Here is a 25,117-nt window from a genome sequence, read left to right as displayed (position 1 = left end):
GGATGATCCAGGAAATTACAGGCTTGTCAGCTTGACTTCGGTGCCCAGGAAGCTGATGGAGCAGCTCATCCTGAGTACCATCATACAACACGTGCGGGACAACCAGATGATCAGGCCCAGTCAGCATGGGTTTATGAAAGGCAGGTCCTGCTTGACAAACCTGATCTCCTTCTACGACAGGGCGACCTGCTTATTGGATGAGGGAAAGGCTGTGGATGTTGTCTACCTTGACTTTAGTAAGGCCTTTGACACCGTTTCCCACAGCATTCTCCTGGCAAAACTGTCTGCTCGCAGCTTGGATGATCGCACGCTTTGCTGGGTAAAAAACTGGCTGGATGGCCGGGCCCAAAGAGTTGTGGTGAATGGAGTTAAATCCAGTTGGTGGCCGGTCATGAGTGGTGTCCCCCAGGGCTCGGTTTTGGGGCCACTCCTGTTTAACATCTTTACTGATGACCCAGACGAGGGGATCGAGTGCACCCTCAGTAAGTTTGCAGATGACACCAAGTTGGGTGGGAGTGTTGATCTGCTCGAGGGTAGGGAGGCTCTGCAGAGAGACCTGGACAGGCTGGAGCGATGGGCTAAGGCCAACTGTAGAAGTTTCAATAAGGCCAAATGCCGGGTGCTGCACTTGGGCCACAACAACCCCCAGCAGCGCTACAGGCTTGGGGAGGAGTGGCTGGAGAGCTGCCAGTCAGAGAGGGACCTGGGGGTGTTGATTGACAGCCGGCTGAACATGAGCCAGCAGCGTGCCCAGGTGGCCAAGAAGGCAAACGGCATCCTGGCTTGCATCAGAAATAGCGTGGCCAGCAGGGACAGGGAAGTGATCTTACCCCTGTACTCGGCACTGGTGAGGCCACATCTCGATTACTGTGTTCAGTTTTGGGCCCTTCACTACAAAAAGGACATTGAATTACTCGAGCGTGTCCAGAGAAGCTGGTGAAGGGTCTGGAGCACATGTTGTACGAGGAGTGACTGAGGGAACTGGGGTTGTTTAGTCTGGAGAAGAGGAGGCTGAGGGGAGACCTCATCGCCCTCTACAACTGCCTGAAAGGAGGTTGGAGAGAGCTGGGGATGAGTCTCTTTAACCAAGTAATAAGTGATAGGACAAGAGGTAATGGCCTCAAGTTGTGACAGGGAAGGTTTAGACTAGATATTAGGAAGCATTTCTTTACAGAACAGGTTGTTAGGTGTTGGAATGGGCTGCCCAGGGAGGTGGTGGAGTCCCCATCCCTGGAGGTGTTTAAGAGTCGGGTCGACATAGCGCTGAGGGATCTGGTGTAGTTGGGAACTGTCAATGTTGGGTCAATGGTTGGACTGGATGATCTTCAAGGTCTTTTCCAACCTAGACAATTCTGTGAACTGCTCCTAACTCAAGCTTGCTTTGCATTAATTAGTCCATCCACTCTACCCTTGCAGGAAAAGCAGGATAAATCACAGGAGCTACACTTCTGATAGAAAAGCAAGAGACACACACAAAAGCTATTTTGCCTTACAAACCATGGTAACTGCAGTAGCTTACTGTCAGATTTGCTTACAAAGAGGCATTGCTTTTCATATCAATGAAAATCTACACAAAGCTGAAGCTGCTTCCAGGCGGCAGCAGACAACTTACCTGCACTCATGTATCTGGTTCAGTAGGGTGGACAAGTTTTTCTCCGAAGCCCTCAGGGAGTTCTGTACACTGGTCTCCATCCTTTTGTACTGGGACTAGTCACAGGATGCAGTGTTAGGGATGCGTAATGGCCCAAGCTAAAACCTAGAAGTCTAGTTTGGAAAGCCTTTCCCTGGAATGCAAATCGCTCAGCAGGCTGCCATTCAGCTTAATGGAAACTATTTTAAGTCAAATTTAAACTGAAGTGAGATGACACGTAGGCAAGGTACAGCAAATATGAACTGATTTCATTCAGCCACACTAGTTATATCAACAACCTCTATGTAACCCACATGACTTCAGGTCAGGGTCATGTGATCCAGCCAGCAAAGAAGTGAGCTTTACCCATACTCCATCCAACACACTGAACTGCACAAAGCCAGGTCTTTGTTAGCACCACTTCAGGTCAGCATTAATGCAAACCATGCACATTTTAATCATAACTAATCTTTAAACGCAGCCACCTCCAGCCTTGATTCAAGCACTTAGTGCCAAAAGTTTAGAATGAGCACCTAGTGCCAGCTCAAAAAAAAAAAATCATGGTTGTGCAATACAAAGTGCTGATCCAGTATGTCTGCTCTGCTGTGTCTGGTTTGTTCAAAGCTTTTTAAACACAACAAGATTTTGATAGTCAGATACTGTCCTCTCACAATAAAATTGATTTAGATAGAACAAGTAACATGGGCATTAAACCACCAGTGGCAGTTGGTTGCTCACACTGCATCTCAAGTATGTCTAAAAAGCTGACTGAACAAGAATACACAGCTCACATACTACCAATTGTGCAACCATGTACCATGAAGCTCAAAGATACAGGCATGTCCTTATGGATCCACATGTGTCTACTCAATAAGTGCAGCCTGCATTGCTTTGTTTTTCATTATGAAAAAAATTGAAGAGTCTTACATCTCAATGAAACTCCTCTGTGCTCCCAAAAGGAAGTCTCTGTATTTGTGATACATGTCCATGAGGACAGTGACCCACAGCTCCAAGATAGGTACACTGTCACTATGCTGGATTACCTTTCAAAAAGCTTTGATCCCTTCCTGCTCAGGAGAGTATTTGAAATGCCTAAGCAAAGCTAATGTTCCAACATATAAATAAGACAATAAAAGGAAAAACCTAATTAAAACTTCTTTTATGCCTTTCCTGTAACACTTCTCAGAGTATACAGGTTGTGCAGAATGCTTCTAAGAGCTCCAGGCTAACAGACGCTGCAGCCAAAACCCTGCTCTTAGATACAAAATATAGATGGGATATTTGCACCAACTCTACTCCCCTGGTGATAAAAAGGTAATTTCACATACTATGAGAAAATGCCACACATTAAGAGACTGCACGTTACCCAGAACCATTTCTTTAGTCGGCCGATCAAGCTTTCAAATGCAGTAATCAACAGCGTATCACTGAAGTCTTCATGCAGCAACTTGGAAAAAAATGCATCATCCACACTATTATCCATTTCCTGATCTAGGAGAAAGTGTATGCCCAGTTAGTACCATGCTGGAGGCCTTATTGGAATATAAACCTTCCTGAAGGGTTCATCGTTCATGTGAACAACATCCATTACAGAGCTGGAATTTGAGTCTTGCTCTTCTAGTGCTCACAAGCAGAAGGGAAACGGCCCCAAAATGCACTGAGAAAGAGTTGTTAGAAAGCAACATGGAAGAAGAGGCATGATACTAACCACAGAGCAACATATTTAGAGATAATGAGGCAAAAGCACAACACAAGGGGAGAAGAGAGTCAGGCCACTGTTTTCCTGTCTTCTACTTACTCATTGCAAGGAAAGCCTAACCCCCTTCTGTTCAGAGTTAGCAGTGTTTTGCAGTTACTTAGCCTATTATCCACATGTTTTTTTCAGTTTCTTAATAGCTCTGGATAATTGCTATTCAGCAAGACTAAAAAAAATGCAGACATCATTGAACAGCTTCCCAAGTAAACTGTGTTTAGGGAACTTAAAATTTCCTTACTCACACCTCTATATACATGGTATCCAACGGCAGTGCCACAATACGTGTCTTCGGCTACATTTTGACTTTCAGAGAAAATATCCTCCCTACAGAAACGTCTCTTCAGGCTTCCATGTGACTATGATTTCTACCATCAAAAAAGAAAAGCTGAAAACTTCTAAATACTTCACCTTAATTGCCAACATGACTTTACCTGTTTGGATCCCCATTTCCTTCTCTACCGAATCAAAAAGTTTCCTTGGTTTATACGAAGCATCAAAGGACAAATTACTTGTTTCCCCACTGGAAAATTTAGGTTTTTTTATGACAGTGCCACTTAATATACCTATAAAGAGAATAGAAGATGTTTCAGAAAAGATCTGTTCTTTTGCATGAGGTACATATGTGGCAGTACCCACCAGCTACTCAAGCAGAAACCACCACTGGAATTGCCAATGCAGCAGAAAAGCTGGCAACTTCATTTTAGGGTCTGACATCACACTTACAGGACAGTATAAGACTTCACCAACAAGTCTATTCCCTCACAAAAGCAGAAAACTAGACTGCTTTTGTGACTAGTGATCTGACTAGTGCTATACAGATAACTGGAAAGCTACCATACCCTCCATCTTAAAGACAATTTCATTTCTTATCCCACTACTCTAACCATCCAACCCTCTTATCAAGCTTCTTCCCATTCTCTTTTCCAACCCAAGTTCACAATCTGTTTATATGCATTTGTTCCTAAGCTCATTTCTGTTGCTGCTTAAAAAAAAAAAACACATAAGTACAGAAGAGGGAGAAAAACTAACCCCACCCATGACAGCCTTCTTTTCTGCAGCTTCACTAGGGTTGCCATACAATTGTTTTTAAACCAGGAAAACACTTAGGAACATGGTGAGGGAGGCTGCAGCCTGTATTTTAAGGAAAACTTGCAAAAAAATTATCCCTTTGTCTCACCATCCACTTTTCTGAGCTCAGCGAGGTGCCTGTTTGACCAACCACCTCTCTGGAGTCTCCATAGGGCATAAAACAGGAAGGTGGTGGAACCCAGGACAAGGGAGACAGTTGGACCACAAGGAGCACACTGAAGTAAATTTAGGGTTCACAGATCAAGAGTTCAACTGCAGTCACAGACCACATCTGAAATTTCTGAACATAACCCCACTTATGCCTTTGCACAGTATCAACCCCTCTCCAACTGTAAGACTATACCGTAAACAGTGATAAAAGCCAAGTCCTCAGCACTTATCTTCCACATAAATTAAGCAGCTGTGTTGGTGCAGTGAAGGTATTTTCTGCAAATGCTGGACAGGTAAGAGACATATTGGAAATGCAAGCATAGCCAGCTCACAAGAAAGGGCATGCTTTTGTCCAAGACCAAAGCTTCAGTGACTCAGTTCATGGTCACAACAATAACTTTCAAACAGTCTCTCAGAACTACATCAGCATCGAGATTATTAGGATGAAGATAGCCCATTGCTGCTTGACTTTCTGGAAGTTCAGTTGTTTCCAATGACAAAGAGGCTATGCTGTAGTTTTGAAATAGTTTGTGCAAGTACAGTTTCATTTTAAAAAAAGTCCCTAAGTACTACTTGCCTAAAAAATGCTAGAGCAGTAATAAGTATCAGTACAAGTCACCATTTATCAAATGCTTATAACAATGATCTACAGCTATATTCTTAGGTATAAAGGAAGTTGAGAACTTTCAGGGACACTTGTTTTTTAAATTGAAGTTGCACTGCAGATTCAAATCATTAAAAATCAGTTTTCATGTGTCTCTTGGGTCAGCAGTTTGTAAGTCCCCAGCTCTTAATAGCTACAGTACAAGTTCCCCTGTGAGCAAGGACAGGATTTAAGAATTAGTAATGAATTCAGGAATGTATATAAAAGCATCTTACCATAGTCTGTCATGATATACAAAACAAAGAAATAGAAGGTACTTCTTACGCACAAAGTATCTCAAAAAACTCGGTGCTTATTTGTCTTTGAAAGAAAGTGACAACTTTAGCAACACCCCTTTCTACTTTTAAAGAACTCCTCCATGTTATCAAGACTAACAAACCTGAGTCCTTCCGCTTAAAACTTCCTTTTTCTTTTGACACTTTGCCATATGTATCGTGAAACTTCTAAGGAGAGAAGGAAAACAAAAGTAAGGTATCCACCCTGCACTGCAGGCAAACTGTCAGAGACCTGTCTAGTTATAGGAAGCAAAGAGATATGACACACTAGTTTTAGATGAGAAGTATCCTGACAGCAGATTAGGAGGAGTTTAAGTGCTGCATACTGCACCTGTGTGGCCTTCTCCTCATCACTGGAAGAGCCCTTGGCAGACACATCAAGTGATAGCGGATCCCCTTCAAGCTCTTCTGAGAGCATTTCATCTGCACAAGAGATCAGCCAAACAGGCAATAGAGGTTGAATTTTGTATTGACTAGAAACCTCAATTTAATGACATACATAGAAAAGAAACCATCACCCTCTCCATCTCTCCACACAGGGAACAGACAGTGGCTCAAACCCAGTCCAAAGGCTATTTCATTTCTGGCTGTCAGTTAAGTTCATTCCTTCACCTCTCATTAGCCCCAGCTAATGTTCTCCCTGCTCAAGAGACTATCTACAAAAAATATCCAGCCCTCTGAGCCATTACAAAAAATAAGGCAGAATGCTTATGAAAACATGAATGAAAGTCAAAATTAAAAAACACCCACACACCACCAAAAAAAACCACCCAAAAAGCACACACCCACACATATCAAAACAACTTTTCTAATGCATTGAAGATGATTAAAGAAGAAATACCAGCAAGATCCACTGTAGGTAAACTGTCTCCCTCGGAGCTTTTTTCCCTTATCTTCTCCTTTTGAGCTCTTTGCCTTGATGCTTTCTGCTAAAACAAAACCAAGTCTAAGCATGTATTTTATTTAAACATTAGTACAGAAGTGAGGTTTTGGGTTGGTTTGGAGAGGGAGTGTGTGTGTGATTTTTTTTGTTTTGATTTTAAACACATTAAGAGCAGAGATACACTTGAAATATACCTAACATACTGATAGCTCTCTCCGCTGAAAGAGATTCTGTGCCCTGAAGTTCAATGCATGTATAAGTTCTCCCTTTAGCCAGAGTTGTATAATGGATGAAGTTTTTCATAAGCAGAATCAAAACATTTTAGTCAAAATAGAAAAGAAAGAGGTTTCCAGGGGAAAATAAAAGCTTTTAATGCAACTATCAGTTCTGGAGAGTTTTTTCCCAAACTTTCTGTGGGGACCTTTCCAAAATGTTTGGTATTGAGCACTTAACAGGCAGACACTGGAAAAGTCCGGCATTGATAAACTGTATTTTTCTTTGCTTGATGTATGTCTGGTCCACTAATTCCCCCATCAGTATAATCCATGTCTAGTTTTCCCAGACCTATAATTGAAAGGACTGCACATGAACCAGGACTGAGCACGAGCATAGGACTTGGAATAAAAGCCCTGAAAATTGCCAGCAAAATGCAGAGGTGAACGTGAGCTTTCCCAAGGCACCACAGAGTAAAGGGCAGAGGACAGCATGGGGACACAGCCTAGTAGGACCCAAGTGGGATTTTTGCAGATATCTGGATAGGCAGCTCTAGCTCTTGGTATGTCCCTAGATCTGAACTCATTCCTGTTGGAGTGACAACTACGTCAGTCAAGGCAGGTTTCACACCAAGCATGCCAATTCCTGCCCAATTTTCCATCTATCACAGGTAAACATTACAGTTTTAGAACTTGCTTAGGGCTCACACACAGTTGTTTATGAAAGTTTCACATGTCTTCCTAAGACCTCCTTTTTTCCCCAGCCCCCAGTAGACCAGCACAGTCTCAGCAACCCTTAGCAGGAAAATTTGTCCATCAGAACATTTGAAAAGAATTGGGGTTATCTTTAATTCCCACTTATTTGTACACATTTTGCATACATAATGTTTTAAAATCAGAGACACCTAAGCATAACACCTCCTTACCTCCTTTGTCTGGTAGTCACTGCTGCTACTTGCGGGAGACACTGGAAGCACTGCAAGGAAAAAAACCTTACCTGGTTACTAACAATGTGACTGCACACCTTAGCCAGTTAAAGTTTGCATCACAGCTAAATAATCCAGTTTTGAGTTTGGTTCTCTAGGTATTTTCAAGAGGAAACTTCACAACACTGAAGTGAGAACAACTCCCATGGAAACACAGTATAAAGCACAATTTCTCCCTCAACTTTGTTTTGCTTTTTCATCCCTACAGAAGCCAACAGCTGCATGAGCAAGGCTCATGTCCTTCCACGAGAGAGACAGAGACATTCTAACTCTGTTCAGGATGATTTAGTTTGCATTTGGAGGTCCCAGCAGCTGACAGCATGGAGCACAGCCTCAGCGAATGTTTGCTGTTGGTCAGGCCCAAACAGAGGATGCTATCAGAGATGAACACATCTGATTTTGTAAATCACTCTGAGGACAATTGGCCTGTCAGCATATAAACAGGGGAGCAGGGTGCCATGGTCTACAAGCTGTGCATTTTTCAAAGTTTATTCACCATGTGAATTGTATTTCAGAAGAGATGAGACGTGGAAAGTTGTAAGGAGGAGCTATATCAGTTCCAGAAAGATCTTCCTCCTCTTGTATTCAAGAGCACCAACGCAGCCATCAGCTCAGCACCCCTGGGCTCTTCAGCCCCATTACACAGATAGCTGCACCCACACAGAAATTTAGGTGCCAAGTTTCCACCTGGACATTGGAATCCTCATACGTTCTCTGGAAGAAAAGGGATAGGAGCACGGTTCTTTGAGCACAAGGGTGTACAATACACCTCCTCCACAGGGCAACCCTCACTGCTGGCCTCAAGCCTGCTCTCTCCTACTTGCTTCAGGACTCAGCTAAATCCTCCTTCTCAAACCATCATCAGCTATTTCCTTATCTGTGGTACAGTACATCAAGCTTACCTTTCAATTTACTTCTCACCCTTTGTCTTTTTCGGGAATAGTCAAGAGATTTTGGCAACGACTGCTTCTGAGAGTCAAGGATCCAGCTTTTTTCACTCTGACCAGTGCTTGCATTTTCACTGTTGCTTTCAGAGAAAAGATGTTTCCTGTAATTGGACTAAAGACACTATTAAGAGTGAGTCCTGCTCAGTCAGCTCCTTTTGTCCACCCAGAAGCCCCCCAACCATTCCCCTTCATTTACTACCAAATTATTCCATTTCTTCCTCCCCACAGCACAACACCTGAAGTATTTTAAGGTGTGAGATCTGCCAAAACAGCAACAGTTAACCATCAAAAACCAGCAGCATAAAAAACACCAAGACGCAGATGCTTGTCCTTTGCCAACATGGGGTTTACAGCATCCTCTGTCCTCATCTCCCCTCCTCCCTCCTGCATCCAGATAAAAGAGCTCTTGCAAGGAGGAAAACCTCTGCATGCCTGAGTTGCAGCCAAGAGCACAGTGAGAAAAAAGGAACACATACATTCACTCGCTGGTCTGGCAGCCCTGGTGCACCCTGAGCACTGCTTTCAGTAGCAAGAAGCAGGCCATTTTGAGGTTCCCAGGCTCACATTCCTCTACCTCCATGCTGGATAAGCCTTAAACTTCAGCCTGTTTAAGGGTGCAACAGAATCACACAGGTGGATATACACAGCGATCAAAGCACACACAACTTACCGGCCTTCTCTTCAGCTTGTTTGATTCCTCATTCTTGTTTCTTGTTTCATGATTCCTGCCAAGTAATCCATAAAGACCTGTTAGACTAGCAGATACTGCGATAGCAGATTGCAGCCGTGCAGAAGGGGCACAGTCAAATCACAATGGCAGAGCTTCTTAACAGATCAGCAGAAGGACCAAAATATTAATGCACAGTCATTAGACAAGTTTTTCTTCTTTGATTGGTTTCTGAAAGTAGCAATCAGGAATATCTGAAGTTCAGCACCTTTTAAAAGAAAAATTAGGCTACATTATTAGAGGTGGCAAGACCTTGGCAGCTTGCTGTCACTGGAGGTGGCCAAGGAAAGGTGGAGGGTTTTAGCATTTTTCAAAAATTAAATCAGTAATTTAGGCATATAAGCAGGGAAAGGGAATGTCTGAGAGTTAAAGTCTTATTATTGTCAAAGTGGACAGCAGTCATTATTCTCTAATTTATATATTCTCAGGTACTGTTTAAATATTTGTATTGATAACATCCACAGATACTGTGGCAGCTAAGCAAGGAACTACTTTATTAGAAACATCCCACGCCCTTTTTGATCCCAATTTAGAACAGCTTAACTAAGGCAATAAACTCTTCTTTCACAAAGCAAAAGGTTTATAAATGATGCACGTATAATCTTGTACCTCTGATTTTGTAAAGAAGCTTTCTGGCCAAAAATCATTTCTTTGGCTTCAGCAACCTAAAAGAGAAGCAGGTATTTGTCTTAAAGTCCAATTACCCCATCATATAATCTACAAAATTAAAATGTATCAGAACTCAGAAGGGCTAGAAGACTGGATTACGAGTCCAGCATGGAAATTTCAACTTTTTAATGGAGTGGGATTTGTTGATTGAAACAGTATCATAAGTTATAATAAACAAACATTGGTCATCTTAAACAGAGTTACTTTCTCTTTTCCTTGCTTTATGAATATCGGTCATTTTAAGCAATAACATCATAAGGATTGTCATTTTAAGCAGTAACACCACCGGTAGTAGCGCACTGTAATTACCATGCACAGAACAGGAATAGCCTTTGGACAGGGCTGCTGGGACACGGGGCTCGGTACCACGAAGCAGGATTTTATGCTGACACCCAGTGGCAGTAGCAAGGATTGGACAGTGTCCAGTTTATAATAGAAATTTGGGATGTCCCGTTCAGCACCCATCGCCTCTGGATTAACAGACAGCAGTGACAGCACCTGCACCGGGGAAGAGGCTGAAAGCCAAAGGGTTTGTACAGTGGAGTACCATGATGGAAGCCACCATGAGCAAGTTTTCAGCTTCCTGGGAAAGGCTGCACTGGTCAAAGTTTCAAAGCAGGCAGAGGGACTCATTTTTTATTTTTCTAACAGTCTGCAAATATGTCAAACAATTTCCAAAAAAGGTTTTGTGAGGATTGGCTTTGAAATTGGATTCCCAACATGCAAAGTGTGGCTTGAAATAGGTTTCAGCCTCTTCTGGTTTAGCCTAGGAGTGCAAAGCAAAGGATGCTTGGGATTCTGTTTCCAATATTCAGTAAAAAACAGAGGTTGGCCTTCAATCGCAAAGGTATCCCACAGCCTCACTCAAGCAACAGCTCAGATTTTTGTTGCAGTTGGTTTTATCGTACATTACACACCACAAAATTCAAGTAGTGATGAGCATTCTCCACACCGCAAAAAAATATTTCCATGTGTAACAACTTACAGAAAAACCCAAGAACCTCAGATTCCCAGCTTCCTGTTTTGCTATAACAGGATGTCCATCCTTCCTGCAGAGATATCCCCTGCTTCAAGTTAGTACTTTCTGTCAGCTGCTGAGCTGGGACCTTAGCACATCTAACAGCTTCTGTCTCAACTTTACCTTTTCATGACTTGCAGAGTCTGAGTTTTCAAAGTCATAGATTCCCTTCCTGCAAGACAACATATATGTTGTAGTGATGTACAATCTTCAAGAATCACCCTATAGAACTTCACTAAGAATATGGGGGGATAACAGGGTTTGTTTCCACACCCCACCCCTATGAACTCTGTTATACAGTAAACAGATACTTCATACGCCTAAAAATGCCATTTTCTCAATGCCTAAAAAAATACTGGTTCCTTTCCTACTTAGTCTCTATTATTGTCTGTCTTGATTCTCACTTTTTCAATTGTAAGTGATTTTAAGATAAATATTCAAAAGATACAAGTTGCCTACCCCTGTTTATGTAGTGGACATTTTGTTCCCACATCACCAATAATAGGACGTGGTAGGAAGAAATCATGAATGGAAAGATAATTTCAGAAGCATTTAAGAGAAAAAAATCCATTTATTTACCTTCTGAAAATTCAAACATTTAATGTTTGTTCTCTAACCTCTTCTCCGTACGCATCCAGATCTTTTTTTCATATCTTTCAACAATTTAAACTGTACCTTTATTTCTTTCTCCAAATAGTAACTATTTAAGAAATCCTACAATTATTGCTCAACATACGGTACACCCCTTCTTGCTGGTGAAAGAATAGGAAGATTAAAGAACTGAGCTCCTCGTTAAAGCTTTCTGAAGGAAAGAAACACTCACTTTCTGATGAAACACTAGAGGGAGCAGAGCGACCAAACTAAGAAGTTCTCTCCACCTCTAACTTCTACACTGCCACTCCTGATTTACAATCAGTATTTGCTGCATCATTTGGTCTTAAAACACAGAACTTGTAGTAACGGTAAAGTCCTGCATCGAGTTTCCTCATTCTTATCTACAATCAATCAGAAAAATTCATCTAAACAGCTGGGGTTTTTTTTTAATCTGAGAGTCAATAGACTGAAGCAGAACACCTAAGGAAGCCCCAGAACGGCCAGAACCACAGCAGAGATCCTCATATACAATCCATTTGCTCTCCTGCCCAGCAGCAGGCATTAACTTGCACACAACATTTGGCAGAGAACACAGAAGAAGGGTGCAAAAAAACCAGACTTCCAGTGTGGAGACCGCATATTACCCTCAAACCCTCGAGTGCTTCTGCCTGCAGTGCCACTAGCTTCAAACAGGAGCTGACCCATGTATGGGTGCAAGGGAAGGGAACAAACTGAGAAAGAGTCCTGAAACTCTAGGACACACAATGGCAAAGAACTGGGACAATATCCAAAAAAGCTTAGGTATTTGTGAAAAAAGCTGCCACTCATAAGTCAACTCACTGGTGAATGGGGAGGAATACGGTTGGGTGAGGAAAAATAGAAAAGACCATGTGATATAGTATCACAGAGGTGAAGGCATTTTTGACAGCCTAGAACTAGCTTCTGAAGTATTTATCACTTTGAAGACCCAAAGGTTCCCACTAAGACAAGTTACGACCCTTTATAGCCTCCTGCTCGTTGTGCTGTCTGTCTGTTTAGACAGTCCACGTCATGGGCACCCCCCTACCCCAGTTAGTGTTAGAAATGGTCTAAAATCACCTGCTACACCAGACCCTGCATGGGCCCAGGGCTTGTATCATACCTGCCTTCAGTCTTCTGCTTGGCCAGTTTTGTTTTTCTGTTTCTCTTTTCCCAGGTAACAACCTTTGAAAAAGAAAAGCGGTGCAGGATCTAGAACTACAATACACAAAGTCATGTTCTTATCCTAAAGCCTGCTAAAAGCAGAGGTAAGGAGTGCCAGGAAACTTCATTCCACCTATTGCAACAGCTGTCCATCTCCATTTCCTGCAGTTCTTTCCTACCAGAAAAAATGGGAGTCCTGGAGCTAAAACTTGGGGGGCCAAGAGGATGAGAATACAGAGAGAAATAGTTCAAAAGCTTTTAATTCATTGTTCAGTGGGAAAATGTTACAAAACCTTTGAACTGTCATTCAATTAATTTTAAAAAATCTAAACCCAGTATGTGGAAATGTAAACCAAGTTTGAAATGTGATTTCTTACTCCAAATTAAAATTATTGCTTTGGGAATTTAATTTCTCTCATATAGCGCACAGATTCTTTTTATACCTGGACACATCAATGGAAATTTCCAAGTATTGAAGTTGTCTAAAGAAATGCAGCTACAGATGGCTCTCAGTTACTTGCTCTTAGTTTACCCAGGTTGCAAGCTCCTGTGACAGGAGTACAGATACAGATCTAGTGCAGTAGGATCATTAGAGCTCAGGTGCAAAACTGCTTCCCTTCAGGAAGCAAATCTTTGCTCCTGCAGACCACACAAGTCTTGTGACATCCAAGTTTGTCCCGCACAGGGCCAGGCTGGTTGCCCGGGTGCCATGTTCCTGGACACAAGCACAGCACACTGCTGCTGGTGGGTATATATGGAATAAACTCGACAAAGCTTGAATTACTTGGCTGGGCCACATTAGACTGAGGTTGGCAGCCATTGCCTCTGCAGCTCACTCCTGGTGCTCAACGGTACATTACATTGGGTATGAATGACACTACATGGGCTTAGGACACCACTCAGGGGCAGGACTGTGTCAACCCATCCTAGCTTTCTTCTGAAACTCCACCAGAGCACCTCTTCCCTGCTTCATGTCTCTTCACTCAGGAGGGCCCCAAGGCAAACATACCTTTGGTGTTGACTCCTCCATGGGTTTTTCTTCTGGGAGTCTCTCACTGGGGACAAGAGAACACATGAGGGGAATGCAGCACTGAGGGGCTGTTCATTTAAAGCCCAAAGAGTCAGTTTGTGAGGGGAAAAAACCAAACTTGCACCAATTAGCATCAAAACAGCTGTTTAAAAGGTGTGTAGTAAAAAAGCTAATCAGTAGTTCTACAGAAGTCCAACTCATTAACTATAAGAAACGTTGTCCTGCAAAGCTCTGGAAAGAGGTATTACTAATGCCAAGGTGAACTCAGATTCACGTGATCTTTCACAAAACATCACATTATGAAAAGCCTCCTATCTGGTGAGCTCCAGTTACACAGCTGAAGTTAAACTCTACTAGAGGTGTATGCTCATCTTGTATTTGGATTAGAACAATGATGAGAGAGAAAAGTCACACCAAAGTAGCAGCCAAGCCACTAACCGAACATCACCATTCTGCAACTCCCAAGTGCTGTAGCTCTGGGCAACCAGCCTTGCTAGCAAGGGTGGCAAAACAGAAATTTTTTTTCCGTTTAATAATTGATGGAATAAGCATCAAAAATCACGTGCAGCATTAAAACCCCAAGAGAGGGAAAACAAAAAACAAAACCAGAAAAAACCCACCTTGTAACTTTTTGTCTGCAAGACACTCACCTAGGCTTAGCTTTCATCCTTGGAGAGGGAGTTTTGGACTTTTTTGCTGAAGAAGGCAAGGAAACTACAGCTTTACCCTCTGGAGCTACTATAAAACGCTTTATCTGCTTTTGCTGTAAGGCCCACGAAAGCAGAGCTTTCACCATGTCACCTGGGTGACACTTAACTGGGTCAAACTTAAGGAACTGAAGGGAGCCATGCCTGACCTGAGTGTTGGTTAGCATCTTCCACATCACCCTGCTGGCTCACTGTAATCATAGTGACATCAGAGTTAACTGTTTTCTGCTGAGACACAAAACCACAAACAGAACATGCATATGACTGATAAAGAAGTGGTGCTTTTTTAGGAAGAGATTTTCAGTGCTTGCCTGTGGCACAGCTGGATGACAGGTTCATCATTAAACACAAAAACATTTTGGGTTGAATACAAGTGATACTATGAGCTTCTCACTAAAAGCATCCCACCATCCCCTTTATAAAGGGGAGGAAAATTTCTTCTTTCTTTTTAAAGCAGTTTTGCCAAAATTGCAGCCCTGGAGGCAAGTGTTTGGGCTGACTTCCCACCAATATAAGATGGAGTTTGAGAAAATTGTTGGCTCTGGGTACAAACCAGTTTTCTTTGAAGGGAGGTTTTAACCACACCTATAAAAAAGCAGACTGGAGGAGGGGGAAAAAGGGACACAAGGACTGTTTCACCTTACACCAAACACTTACTGCTACGGTGCCTGTTAACTTTGGGCTGAGCTGAGAGGCTAAGTTGTCTGATAGAGTCTCCATATTTTCAGAGTTTGAAGGACTTGTCCTGCCCCGTGGATTAGTGGACTCGAGCATCACTGCAGAACAACAATGGGGTGAGAATGTCTTTGCAGTAACTGAACACACACACACACATTTCCTTTCCATTCTTACACATGTGCATAAAAGCGTAGGCACAAACATGTTAAGATCATGTTTAATAGAACAAAAACATCAAATATCTCCAAAATGCCCAGTGCAGAACTGCAATGCTAAATAAACAGCATCTTGAACCTTCCTCCTAAGCCCCTCATCCCATATGAAGATGTATAAATTCATCATCTTATTGTTACCTTGACTCTTAGCTCTGGAAGACATGGAACAACCCTTTGTGTCTGGTAAAGAAACAGACCAGCGGGACCCTTCCACCATGTTAATTTCCCTATGTTGAATCTCTACCAGCCACTGCAAAAGCTGTTTCACTACAGATGAACTATCTTATGCCCTTTGTACTCCTTAATTGCTTCAAGTACTAGTGCTCACTTTGGTCTTTGGTGTGCACTTCATGGTGGATGCTGATGAAGGATGTTCTCCCTCACCTGCACCTCCAGAATCTGGAGGACTTCAGTTCTAGCTTGTTTTGGTTGTAACTGGAGGAGAATGGGAAGGACTACTGAAGAAGTTACTATCTCGGACATCTAGAGCTGGACGTGACTATTTTCGTATTCACCTGGAAGAATCTGAAATGCACAGTAACTAAGAGGAAATTTTGCTTTTAATATAGTCACAGAACAAATGCTACCTAACCCAAGGGCATCTCAGAAAACAAATCACAAGTCTGAAGAGCCCTTAGGTAGTAGCAGTAGAAAGTGAGAGCTGAGAGTTCATTGTCTTAAAAGACCTGGAAAGATCTGTTAAGTAAGTTACACCAAGGAATAAGCCACACAAAAGATAATTACTCTAAAAACTGAAATACTGCCAGTTTTGCAGCAAGGACATATCCCAGCCTTCAAAGAGAAAAGATCCCTACACAGAAAAAAAACACCACTCAATTTGATATGGAAGTTGAGCTGAGGAAACATTGCCTGTTTAAGACCAATTTTGATCATGCGTCTCTTCCTTTTGTGCTGAAAGCAGGTTTTCCTCGAACTGTGGGTCACAGCCTTGGTGGGGATTTACAAAACAATTTCAGAGCAGGATAGAGAGAAAGGAAGGAGCTACTTTCTCTTCCCCTTGGACAAGCACTAGGCTTGGACCTTCCTTTGGGTCAGGCACCCAACCATCACTTCTGTACTTCAGGCTCTGTGTTCCCTCAACATCTATCATATTTGGAACAAAATTAAACTGAGCCCAATGATCCCAGAAGGAAACATCTTGCAGGAAATGTTCAACAGCAGCACAGGAAGTCACAGCATTTGATCACAGAAAATTCAATGTGCCCAACTCAAAAAAATGCAAAGCATGGTCTGTAGACTGCTGAGAAGGAGGAAGTAATGGCTATTCCAGGTCCAGCTAAGAGATTCTCCTACCGTAAGGCACACAGCTACATCTGTAGTTGAGGCACACACGGAGACAACCCTGCAACCCTGAGGTATTTACAGTGGCACTCGCCATGCCCCTGCATACAGTAGTGGGTCACCTCCTGCCGAGAGCAGCTGTGCTGCTGCTCATCTCTCTCTACAAACAGGGACTGCAGGTGAGTGTTTCCGCTTCCCCAGCTGCACTTTCACAACATCACCAGGGCATCATCCACTCCATGTGGGGTAAGGGGACCAGAGAGCACCGTTGTCCATCATACCACTTTGTTAAGAAGAAACACAAGTTGACTCCCTGCAGGAAGCCTTGGTAGAGACTGCCCCACCACACGCAGCCCACTGCTCAAAGGGAAGCATGGTAAGTGCCAAGGTGCAAGCACTGGTCCATCAGAGGACCTGTGTTTCCATGGGCATACAGATGTCACCATCCCCTCCTGCAGGGAATCTCCCTCAGGCACCAGCACAGTGCAGCCAAACCAAGAACCATGCAGGGAACAAGCAAGAAGGGAGGATAGACAAGTGCCTCCCACTGCACTTGCAGATAAAGAAACACTACTGGATGCTCTTCACATGCCAGAGGTCAGCCAGCAGCCGAGATGTGCCTTGCCAGGCTACTTGCCAGCACACAGAGCCTGTCTCTGAGCAGTTCCCCTGTCCATGCAATTCCAGCAGCACATGGTTACATCTGCCACAAACACCAGTTACCAAGCTCATGAGATATGAGCAACAGAAGATTGATCTTAGGGGTTGCCTTTTTTGTGTTAATGTGACTAACCTCAAGCAAAGATACTAATTTTAAAACTTAACAACTTAAATTTCATGAAATAAAATAATAATTTTTTTAAAAAAATCACCTGCTTCATTCTGCCTGGCTTGCTTCCCAGCATGAACAGACTCCTCTTCAACCACATTTATCTGTTGGTGTGATTTAATCTCATGTGAAAGTGACCTTAAAAAAAGTAGTCTTTATCTAGTGAAGTCAGCTACTTAATAACAAAACTAACAGTTGTTAATCACTAGCAACAAATCATTGGATGCTAATTGAGTTGACCATTTGGAAGGGTCTTGGTTTCCTGAAAGGATAAGTGACAGCCACTATACTATTGCTATTTAGTGTCACATAAGGTTTTCTGCAAATGCCGTGGTCACTGGATGAATTACAAGTATCAGAAATTAACCATATTAACATTTACCCAAATAAATCATATACATGCTCCATGTTTTTACATTAGCTTATAAAAACTTGAGGTTTTAAAAGTACTCTACTTTTCATCTAGAATACTAACTACCAAGTCAATCTAAGATTTGCGTCTTGCAGCCCCCCTTTTCTCCAGGTTCTTGTATCACAATTCGCTCATCCCGTGCAATGTAACACTTTGAGCTGATGCAAGAGCATGTTTATGCTTCAAGTTATGCAATTAAATGCCATAGGCTTTATTTCCTACTTCAGAAACTCAGCAGAAGTAATCATAACACACTGAATCAAATAACAAACCAGTTTAACCTTCCAGCTTCTAAACCATAAGTTTGAGTCCCTTGAAACTCCTTTCCTAAAGTTTCTAATCTCTCTTTCGGGCCAAAGCTAAGACCCTCTATACAGAGGGTCACAAATCTGCAAGGGGAAGAGAGATATATAATAAACAGGCATTAAAAAAACACTGAATGTTTTTGCCAAGTGTATATCAAGTAAAATATAGTTTAGAAAAGCAAAACCTCATACTAAGAGCTTACCATCATTTTTTCATCTCCCAGGACTTTTCTAAGTATACTTAAGATTTCAAACTCAGCACTGAAAGATATTTTGATTTTTGTTGCTTCTGTTTTGTTCCAAGTAGCAGGGATCTTCATATAAATTTTAACAATCTTTTCTCCACCATCCTCTGTGTAAAAAAAAAAAAAGCAGTTAAATTTATTTTAGAGCAAGATATTCAGTCTGTCACCCTCAAAATATCTGAATAAGTGTTTGTGATTTTTGAAACAGTCTCTTTTACATCTTGCCCACGGCATTTCTAGTTACTTTGTTCACCGGTTTCTTTCTCATTGGATCTAGACGATTATGCTATTCCCTGGGACATCTATAAACTGACTCCTCAACGTGCCCTGCTTGGGTAGGGAGGGTAGGTTATTGTGCTAAACGGTCCCACAGACTGTCCAACAAGCAGAGCTGGTGCAAGGTGACCAAAGGACAAGACACAAAGGGAGGAGAAGACACAGGAACTCTCTTTGGTGATGGTAAGATTTTAGGCTGGCCCCATGTGTCTTCTACACCCACACCCAAACGGAGGATAATACTGGTTGAAAAATCTTACCCTTCAGGCTGTAACTGCTGACTGCTTCTTTTGACAGTCTCACAGGCTCCCACAGAGCACCCTTTGAAAACCAAAGGCGTCACATCAGAAAGGCTGAGTGAGCACCCGCTGCTTTAGGCTAACTCAAGGCTGCCTGGACTCTGCTGTTACCTCATCACTGTCCACATAGAAAGTCACACTCTGGCTGCCGGTGTTGAAGTCAATCCAGAACCCCTCCAGCTTCTCATCTGATGGCTTCTTCACCTAGGGAAGCACAACAGCAGCACTGATGTTCCCAGAAAAAATCCACAACTGCTGTATCGTTCTCCGTTTTCTTTTAACAACACAAAATTGGAAAGTCTTGCCTTACGTATGCGTGTACAGATATTCATACCTTGCAGGAATAAGAGTTGGGATCAACCTGCGAGTTACCAGCCTGCCGCTCACCCAACCATACCCACAGAGTCAGACATGGCTCTACATCAGCCAAGGGAAAGGCAATACACAAATGATCACGTGCTCGTGGCAGGAAAGAGTCTACAAAAGTTTTCTGTGTTTCTAAGCACTTGAAATAGGCAGAAGCAGTGGAACTGGCTTCCATCGACTTGGTTTTGATCTGATACAACTGTCAGGAACAGTGCCACAAATACATATACTTAAAGAACAGTAAAGCAATGTGCAGGATTTATAACTGCAGCTGTGACCGCTCCTACATGGGCATCAGGCTAATTCTTGTTTTCTGACAGCTGCTCTACTGGAGGAATCCAGAGTTGTCCTGTCCTCCTGTTTCTTTTTAGAGATCTCTCTTCTGTCATCACCATGAAGAAAAGTGCTGCCTCTATCATTTGGCTGATACAAAAGCAGAGTCAGCAGCAGTAAGTTGGGAGTTAAGTGACAAACAAGCAATCTTTCCAACTAGAATAGAAGGTTACACCACTTTACACTCCAGAAAATTAAGCTGTTTAATGGAAAATAGGGAGGAAAAGAACACCCAAGCATACACCACAGAAAGTAACATTTTAACAACAGTAACATTGTAGGGAAGGAACACAGCATTAAGGGCTATTACCTCATTCGTGTCAGCAAAAGCAGATATGCAAGGAAATGAATAGACTCTGGAAGAAAAGCAGAGTTCACATGACACATTCAACATCAGAGTCCAACTTTATATAAGATAAAATCACTAGGATCTTACTGTTCAAAAAAGAATAAATTTCTAGAAGTAAATCAAGCTTGGATAAGCTTAGAGAATACAGTATTTTGGCAGCAATGCATTGGCTTCATTGATTTTACTTTCAAAAGAACCACCACTAAAATGAATAAAATATCTTAAAACTGTAATTATTCACATGTGATGTAATTTTTTTTTTAATCTAACACAAGTCAGTTTACAATTGTAGTTTTTCCCCTCTGCAGTAATGATAGCACCAGTTTATTCTGTTGGTTCACAGCTTACCTCCTTTTGTCTCCAAGCCTTTCATTTAGCCGGTTAAGAAATTTTCTGCAGTCCTTCAAGTCAAACGACATCTCGTTAAAAGTCAGACTACATTTCCTTTGCAAAGAGTTATTCTATTGGGCTGTGTAACCTGTACTCCCAGTTATAAGCTTTTAACTAGTCAGTGTGATGCCAAAGGCCACTGGGGAAGAAACAGTCAAGTTGCCAGAAATGGTTGGACCCGACTTATGACCAGCAAGCCTCCAAAGATAAGCCACAAAAATCAACTTATTTATGCTTTAGAAGTAAAATAACTTAAAAATAAGTTATTTTAACAATATGCCATTTTATATGTGCCAGATTAAAAAAACCCCACCACCATCAACAAATAACTGACTTTGCATATTTATAAAATCAGTTTTGTAGGAACTTCTTACAAGGACATCCTGACTGAACTCAACCAAAACTAGCCCCTATACAGACTTGTCAAGTATGTTGTTTTCAAAATAAAGACCCTTACCGTCTCAAATTCTCTATCCTTGATCTCTTTGAAAGCTTCAGCAAGATAGTCATCTTCAAACCACTGGTGAACAAAGTCATCCCTCCATTTTTTTGTCATTAACCTACAAAGTGCTTCTGAGAGGGCAACCTGAAGGTCATAATCTACATGGTAAACATAAGCACAGGATAAATATCACTCTCCAGAATAACAGAGGGTTATAGCATTGCTACTCTTGCACTCATATACTACACAGTCATATTCATCAGCTAACATCAGTTTCACCTAGGGAAACAGCGGAGGACAACAGCTACGGGTTGGCTCCAGGCACCCTCAGGTCCCCCGGCTCAGTGAGGTCAAGGTGCGGAGCACTGCTAACCACAACACACACTCATGTATCGGGAGATGTTTTTGGGAATCAGGGAGGAGATGAGAGCAAAGCCTCATCAGTAACTCACTATGATTAAGTTACTTTTCACATACCACTATAATGCCCTAGAAAGTGTTACTGCTAGGAGAAAACAAAAAAGATTTCACTCAAGAGGCTATAAACCTTATTAACTGAAGTTGTCCGCATCGTGGCGAAGTAGTTAAAATTTATTTTTTGTAAAGACTAACAGCCAGCACAGTTTGTAAGCACATACATAAAGCTGTTCTAATTACTTTTCTACATACATCAGTTTAGCTTTTCTTATTAGTTAATACAAATTACTAATACCAACCAGAAAGAACTAATGCATTGTTGCATCTAACAATTTTTGATTAATATTTTCTTGAAGTACCATCTAATTGTCTTCCCCAAAAAAACAACTCTTGACAAGGAAATAATTTTAATTCATCTATAATAAGCAAGCAGATGAAGTAAACCCAGAGCCCCAACTTCATAAGAATAACCACTAAATACTTCTTACCGCCAGCCTCCAGCATAGTTTTTGCAAGGTCTTTTCTGAAAAAATAAAATGCAAGGAATCAAAGTGGAAATAACTTTAACTCTTGTTGCAGGGGAGACGGTGTTTAGCTACAGGAGCTGGAGAGAAAACCACTTACGTAAGCAAGCACATCTCCTCAGACAGAGGGAATTTCTTTCTCTCCTCCCGTGAGACACTGTCAAGTATAGAGTTGAGGGTCCTCAAAGTCTTCGCCCCCCACAGAAGAAGGGGCAGAGAAGGAAGGGAAATAATTCAGTAACATATTTTTCACATTTTGTATCTAATTACACACACTTGTGTGCACATGTATCTAATTTTCTTGTCCTACCTCCTGTTGCAGAGCAGAGCAAATATTTGCTTCTGTCACTAGATGCCCTAGTTCGGGTAAAAATAAATTCACCACCTCTTTCTCCCCTAGAAAAATTATTTGAAATGTTACAGCCAGCAATGAGCTGGTCTCCAACAAAAGATAGTTGAAGCAACTACAGTTTATTGTGTTGAAGGAGAAAGAAATACTCCAGCTGTGGATTCATTTTAAAACAAAGATTCCAACCATCTAATCTTACACAGAAAATGGAATCAGTAACTTCTCTGTAAAAAAAAAACCTCCAGATACTTTAACTGCTGACCTAGGTAACTATTTAAATAGGTACAGAAAGGAGAAGCTACTTACTAGCAACAAGAGATAAATCCATAATATACAGCTTTTGTCAAAGTCAGAGCAAATTGCTAGAGTATTAACCAGAAGATACTCTTGCCCACTCTGCTCCTGCTAGAATAAGCTACAAGGAAGAATAAGCTCAAGTTACCTGACCCACAATATAACACTTCATTTTTACATGACTTGTGAGCCTGGATGTCTGGGCACACAGATGCTTGCTCTTTCTGAAAGCACCTGTTTCCCTGCCCTAATGGAAAGCCAGCTGCAGCCACAGACAAAATCTTGCCACTGAAATGAGACAGACAGACATCTCTCTGCCTAGTTAGGATGGCTGAAGGAACTGCCATTTTATTTCGCAGAGGTGGTTGCCTTCAGCAAGGGAATAACATCTGAAGCCACCAGGAATAGACGTGCAAAAGCAGACCATCTAGCTCCAAGTCCTTTCAGAAACACCACTTACTCTAAGTGAAATACTTGATGTCAACCATTTAAACAAGATACCCCAGCTAGATTATTTTTTTTCCAGAATATTCAAAACAAGCAAATAAAAACAGTAGAAGGTTTTGTGCTCAGATGTGTTAATAAAAGTTAACTGGAGAAAAATCAACAGTAGGATTTAAAGAAAACATTGCAGAGAGGAGAAGGAGGGATAGGGAGTGGAGGGGAGAAGAGAAAGTGGATAGAGTTCAAGCAGAATTAAGGAATGTCGTCCCAAGACCAAGATTCAGGATATCAAGTAATAGAAGAAAAAACAATACTGACCTTCATTGCTACACTTGCAAATCACCTGATAGAAAAAGTAAAGGAAGCCTTCGTTAACACACCACAACCTAAGAACAGGAGTACTCAAAGTGCTGAGGTGCTTATGCCCCCACCATCACAACTTTCAGGGGCTAAATGACATAAAACACTAGTGTACCTACATCAGGAAAAGCAGTGACACCTGATACAGGTATGTCACATATGGTCACCCCGATCATACAGGTTGGCATTACACAGGGAGGATAAAGGGAGCGAAGCACCCACTTCCCCCAGGGATTTCAGCAGTGCTCGAGAGCCCAGTGCCCTCAGGTTCCATGGAAAACCCACATTGTGGCATTGTTTCGTTACTTTTATTACACATACTGGCCTATGTAAAAACACATTTTATGCTTAGACACTACAGTACTAGATATCATAACATATGATATATCTGAAGAGTGTTAAAGTCCCTTGAGGAAAACTAAAAATAAAAAAAACCCCACAACACAAAACAACATTTCATCCTCCACAGTGAAAGCATATGAAAGAAATGGAAGACAAATAAATCAAATTTTGACAAATAAATAATTCATAGAGTATTTCCTTTAATTTCAATGTGGTTAGTAGAGAAAATTTGATCTTTTATCAAGTCTCCTAATAAGAGACATAAGTATTCAAATAAATTCTGTTGCACAAAGTGACACAGTTCCAATAAGCTGCAGACAACAAGACTGGGGGAACAGCTTGGGGAAAGAGGCTAAAAGCATTCTTCATACTGCAAATTTATATCACTAGGCCTCAAATACCTTTAAAGTTATGAATATTTAAAATAGAAACCTAAATAAGAATTGTAAGCAGCTCAGATTATTCATTAAAAATAAATCAGCTGTTTCAAACACCACAGGAACAAAGTGCCAGGACCACCTTTGCACATAAGGTGCAGCTCAGTGTCAGTAATTCATGCTTTTAAGAGAGCTTCAGCACAAAAGCTTTTATTTATAATATGTATCAGAACTTTTTGTACATTTTCCTGCAAAAACAAGCACTTGGCTTCATGAAGCTGCAGCTCTATGAAGCCCTGCAGCAGCTTCTCCCAGGTGCGTCAAACCTCAGCCTAATGCCAGCCCAGAGTAGGTTGCCAGGCACTGCCCGTCCACACCACCTGAGCTGTGTCCCAGGCTCCGCTGTCCTAGGGCACAAGGTCTGCAAAACTATTTATTTTTTAACAGAAAACTGTGAATGATGGTTTTCTTATCCAGTAAAGGCAACCCTTCTGCCCCCTTAATGAATATACATACCAATGCAGTGTCAAAGAAGTCTTCAAGAAGTGACATCAAAAATTTATTCTCTTTGAGGTCAATGAGGATCACAAATGCTCTTACCCTTTCAAACCAAGACACCAAGTAAAAATTAAAAGAAACAGTTAAAACCTGGGAAGAAGAGTTAATAAACCTTAAACTAAGTATATCTGCAGGAAACCTTATGCATAGAGAGAGCTTTTTTAGTCCTTGAGCTTCAGAGTCATGTATTGTGTCAAAAGCTACATGGCATTTAGGAGCTCAGATGTTGCTAGGAGGACATGTGCCACCCTCACACTCACTTAGCAGGACTTATCCCGCTACTTCCCTCCCCAGCCCTCCTTTTGTCCTCCTTTCTCATCTCAAGGCACCCACCTGTGGTTCTCAGTACCTCCTTGACACAATACACACTGCTAGTAGCATTGTAACTCATATGGAGATCTCTAGAGGACATCAACTCACAGTGAAACAATGTTTTAAAAATTCATCAAGCTTTTTCAAAGTCATTATTTTAATACTTTATGTTTTTAAACA

General features: G+C 41.7%; 1 protein-coding gene across 1 annotated transcript in view; it reads right to left on the bottom strand.

Annotated features, from left to right (window-relative positions):
- Window positions 1–24,619, bottom strand: part of SYCP2L (synaptonemal complex protein 2 like) — a 30,070-nt gene extending 5,451 nt beyond the window's left edge. The window contains exons 1-28 of the mRNA XM_074844090.1: window positions 24,584–24,619; window positions 23,307–23,331; window positions 22,212–22,297; window positions 22,002–22,090; window positions 21,866–21,900; window positions 20,976–21,118; window positions 20,477–20,529; window positions 20,090–20,135; window positions 19,192–19,284; window positions 19,042–19,102; window positions 18,464–18,612; window positions 17,587–17,647; window positions 15,177–15,295; window positions 14,669–14,747; window positions 14,463–14,508; window positions 13,792–13,837; window positions 12,742–12,803; window positions 11,130–11,178; window positions 9,929–9,984; window positions 9,263–9,317; window positions 8,548–8,704; window positions 7,586–7,635; window positions 6,406–6,493; window positions 5,896–5,987; window positions 5,669–5,732; window positions 3,813–3,949; window positions 2,997–3,116; window positions 1,613–1,707 (exon numbers count right to left, since the gene is read on the bottom strand). Coding sequence (XP_074700191.1) covers window positions 1,613–1,707; window positions 2,997–3,116; window positions 3,813–3,949; window positions 5,669–5,732; window positions 5,896–5,987; window positions 6,406–6,493; window positions 7,586–7,635; window positions 8,548–8,704; window positions 9,263–9,317; window positions 9,929–9,984; window positions 11,130–11,178; window positions 12,742–12,803; window positions 13,792–13,837; window positions 14,463–14,508; window positions 14,669–14,747; window positions 15,177–15,295; window positions 17,587–17,647; window positions 18,464–18,612; window positions 19,042–19,102; window positions 19,192–19,284; window positions 20,090–20,135; window positions 20,477–20,529; window positions 20,976–21,118; window positions 21,866–21,900; window positions 22,002–22,090; window positions 22,212–22,297; window positions 23,307–23,331; window positions 24,584–24,619 — 2,192 coding nt within the window. The remainder of the gene's footprint in view (window positions 1–1,612; window positions 1,708–2,996; window positions 3,117–3,812; window positions 3,950–5,668; window positions 5,733–5,895; window positions 5,988–6,405; window positions 6,494–7,585; window positions 7,636–8,547; window positions 8,705–9,262; window positions 9,318–9,928; window positions 9,985–11,129; window positions 11,179–12,741; window positions 12,804–13,791; window positions 13,838–14,462; window positions 14,509–14,668; window positions 14,748–15,176; window positions 15,296–17,586; window positions 17,648–18,463; window positions 18,613–19,041; window positions 19,103–19,191; window positions 19,285–20,089; window positions 20,136–20,476; window positions 20,530–20,975; window positions 21,119–21,865; window positions 21,901–22,001; window positions 22,091–22,211; window positions 22,298–23,306; window positions 23,332–24,583) is intronic.
- Between the last annotated feature and the right edge of the window lie 498 nt (window positions 24,620–25,117).

This window comes from Strix aluco, chromosome 1 (assembly GCF_031877795.1).
Source record: "Strix aluco isolate bStrAlu1 chromosome 1, bStrAlu1.hap1, whole genome shotgun sequence".
Lineage (NCBI taxonomy): Eukaryota > Metazoa > Chordata > Aves > Strigiformes > Strigidae > Strix > Strix aluco.
The sequence above is the reverse complement of the archived record's forward strand: the minus strand, read 5'-3'. Positions and strand labels throughout refer to the sequence as shown.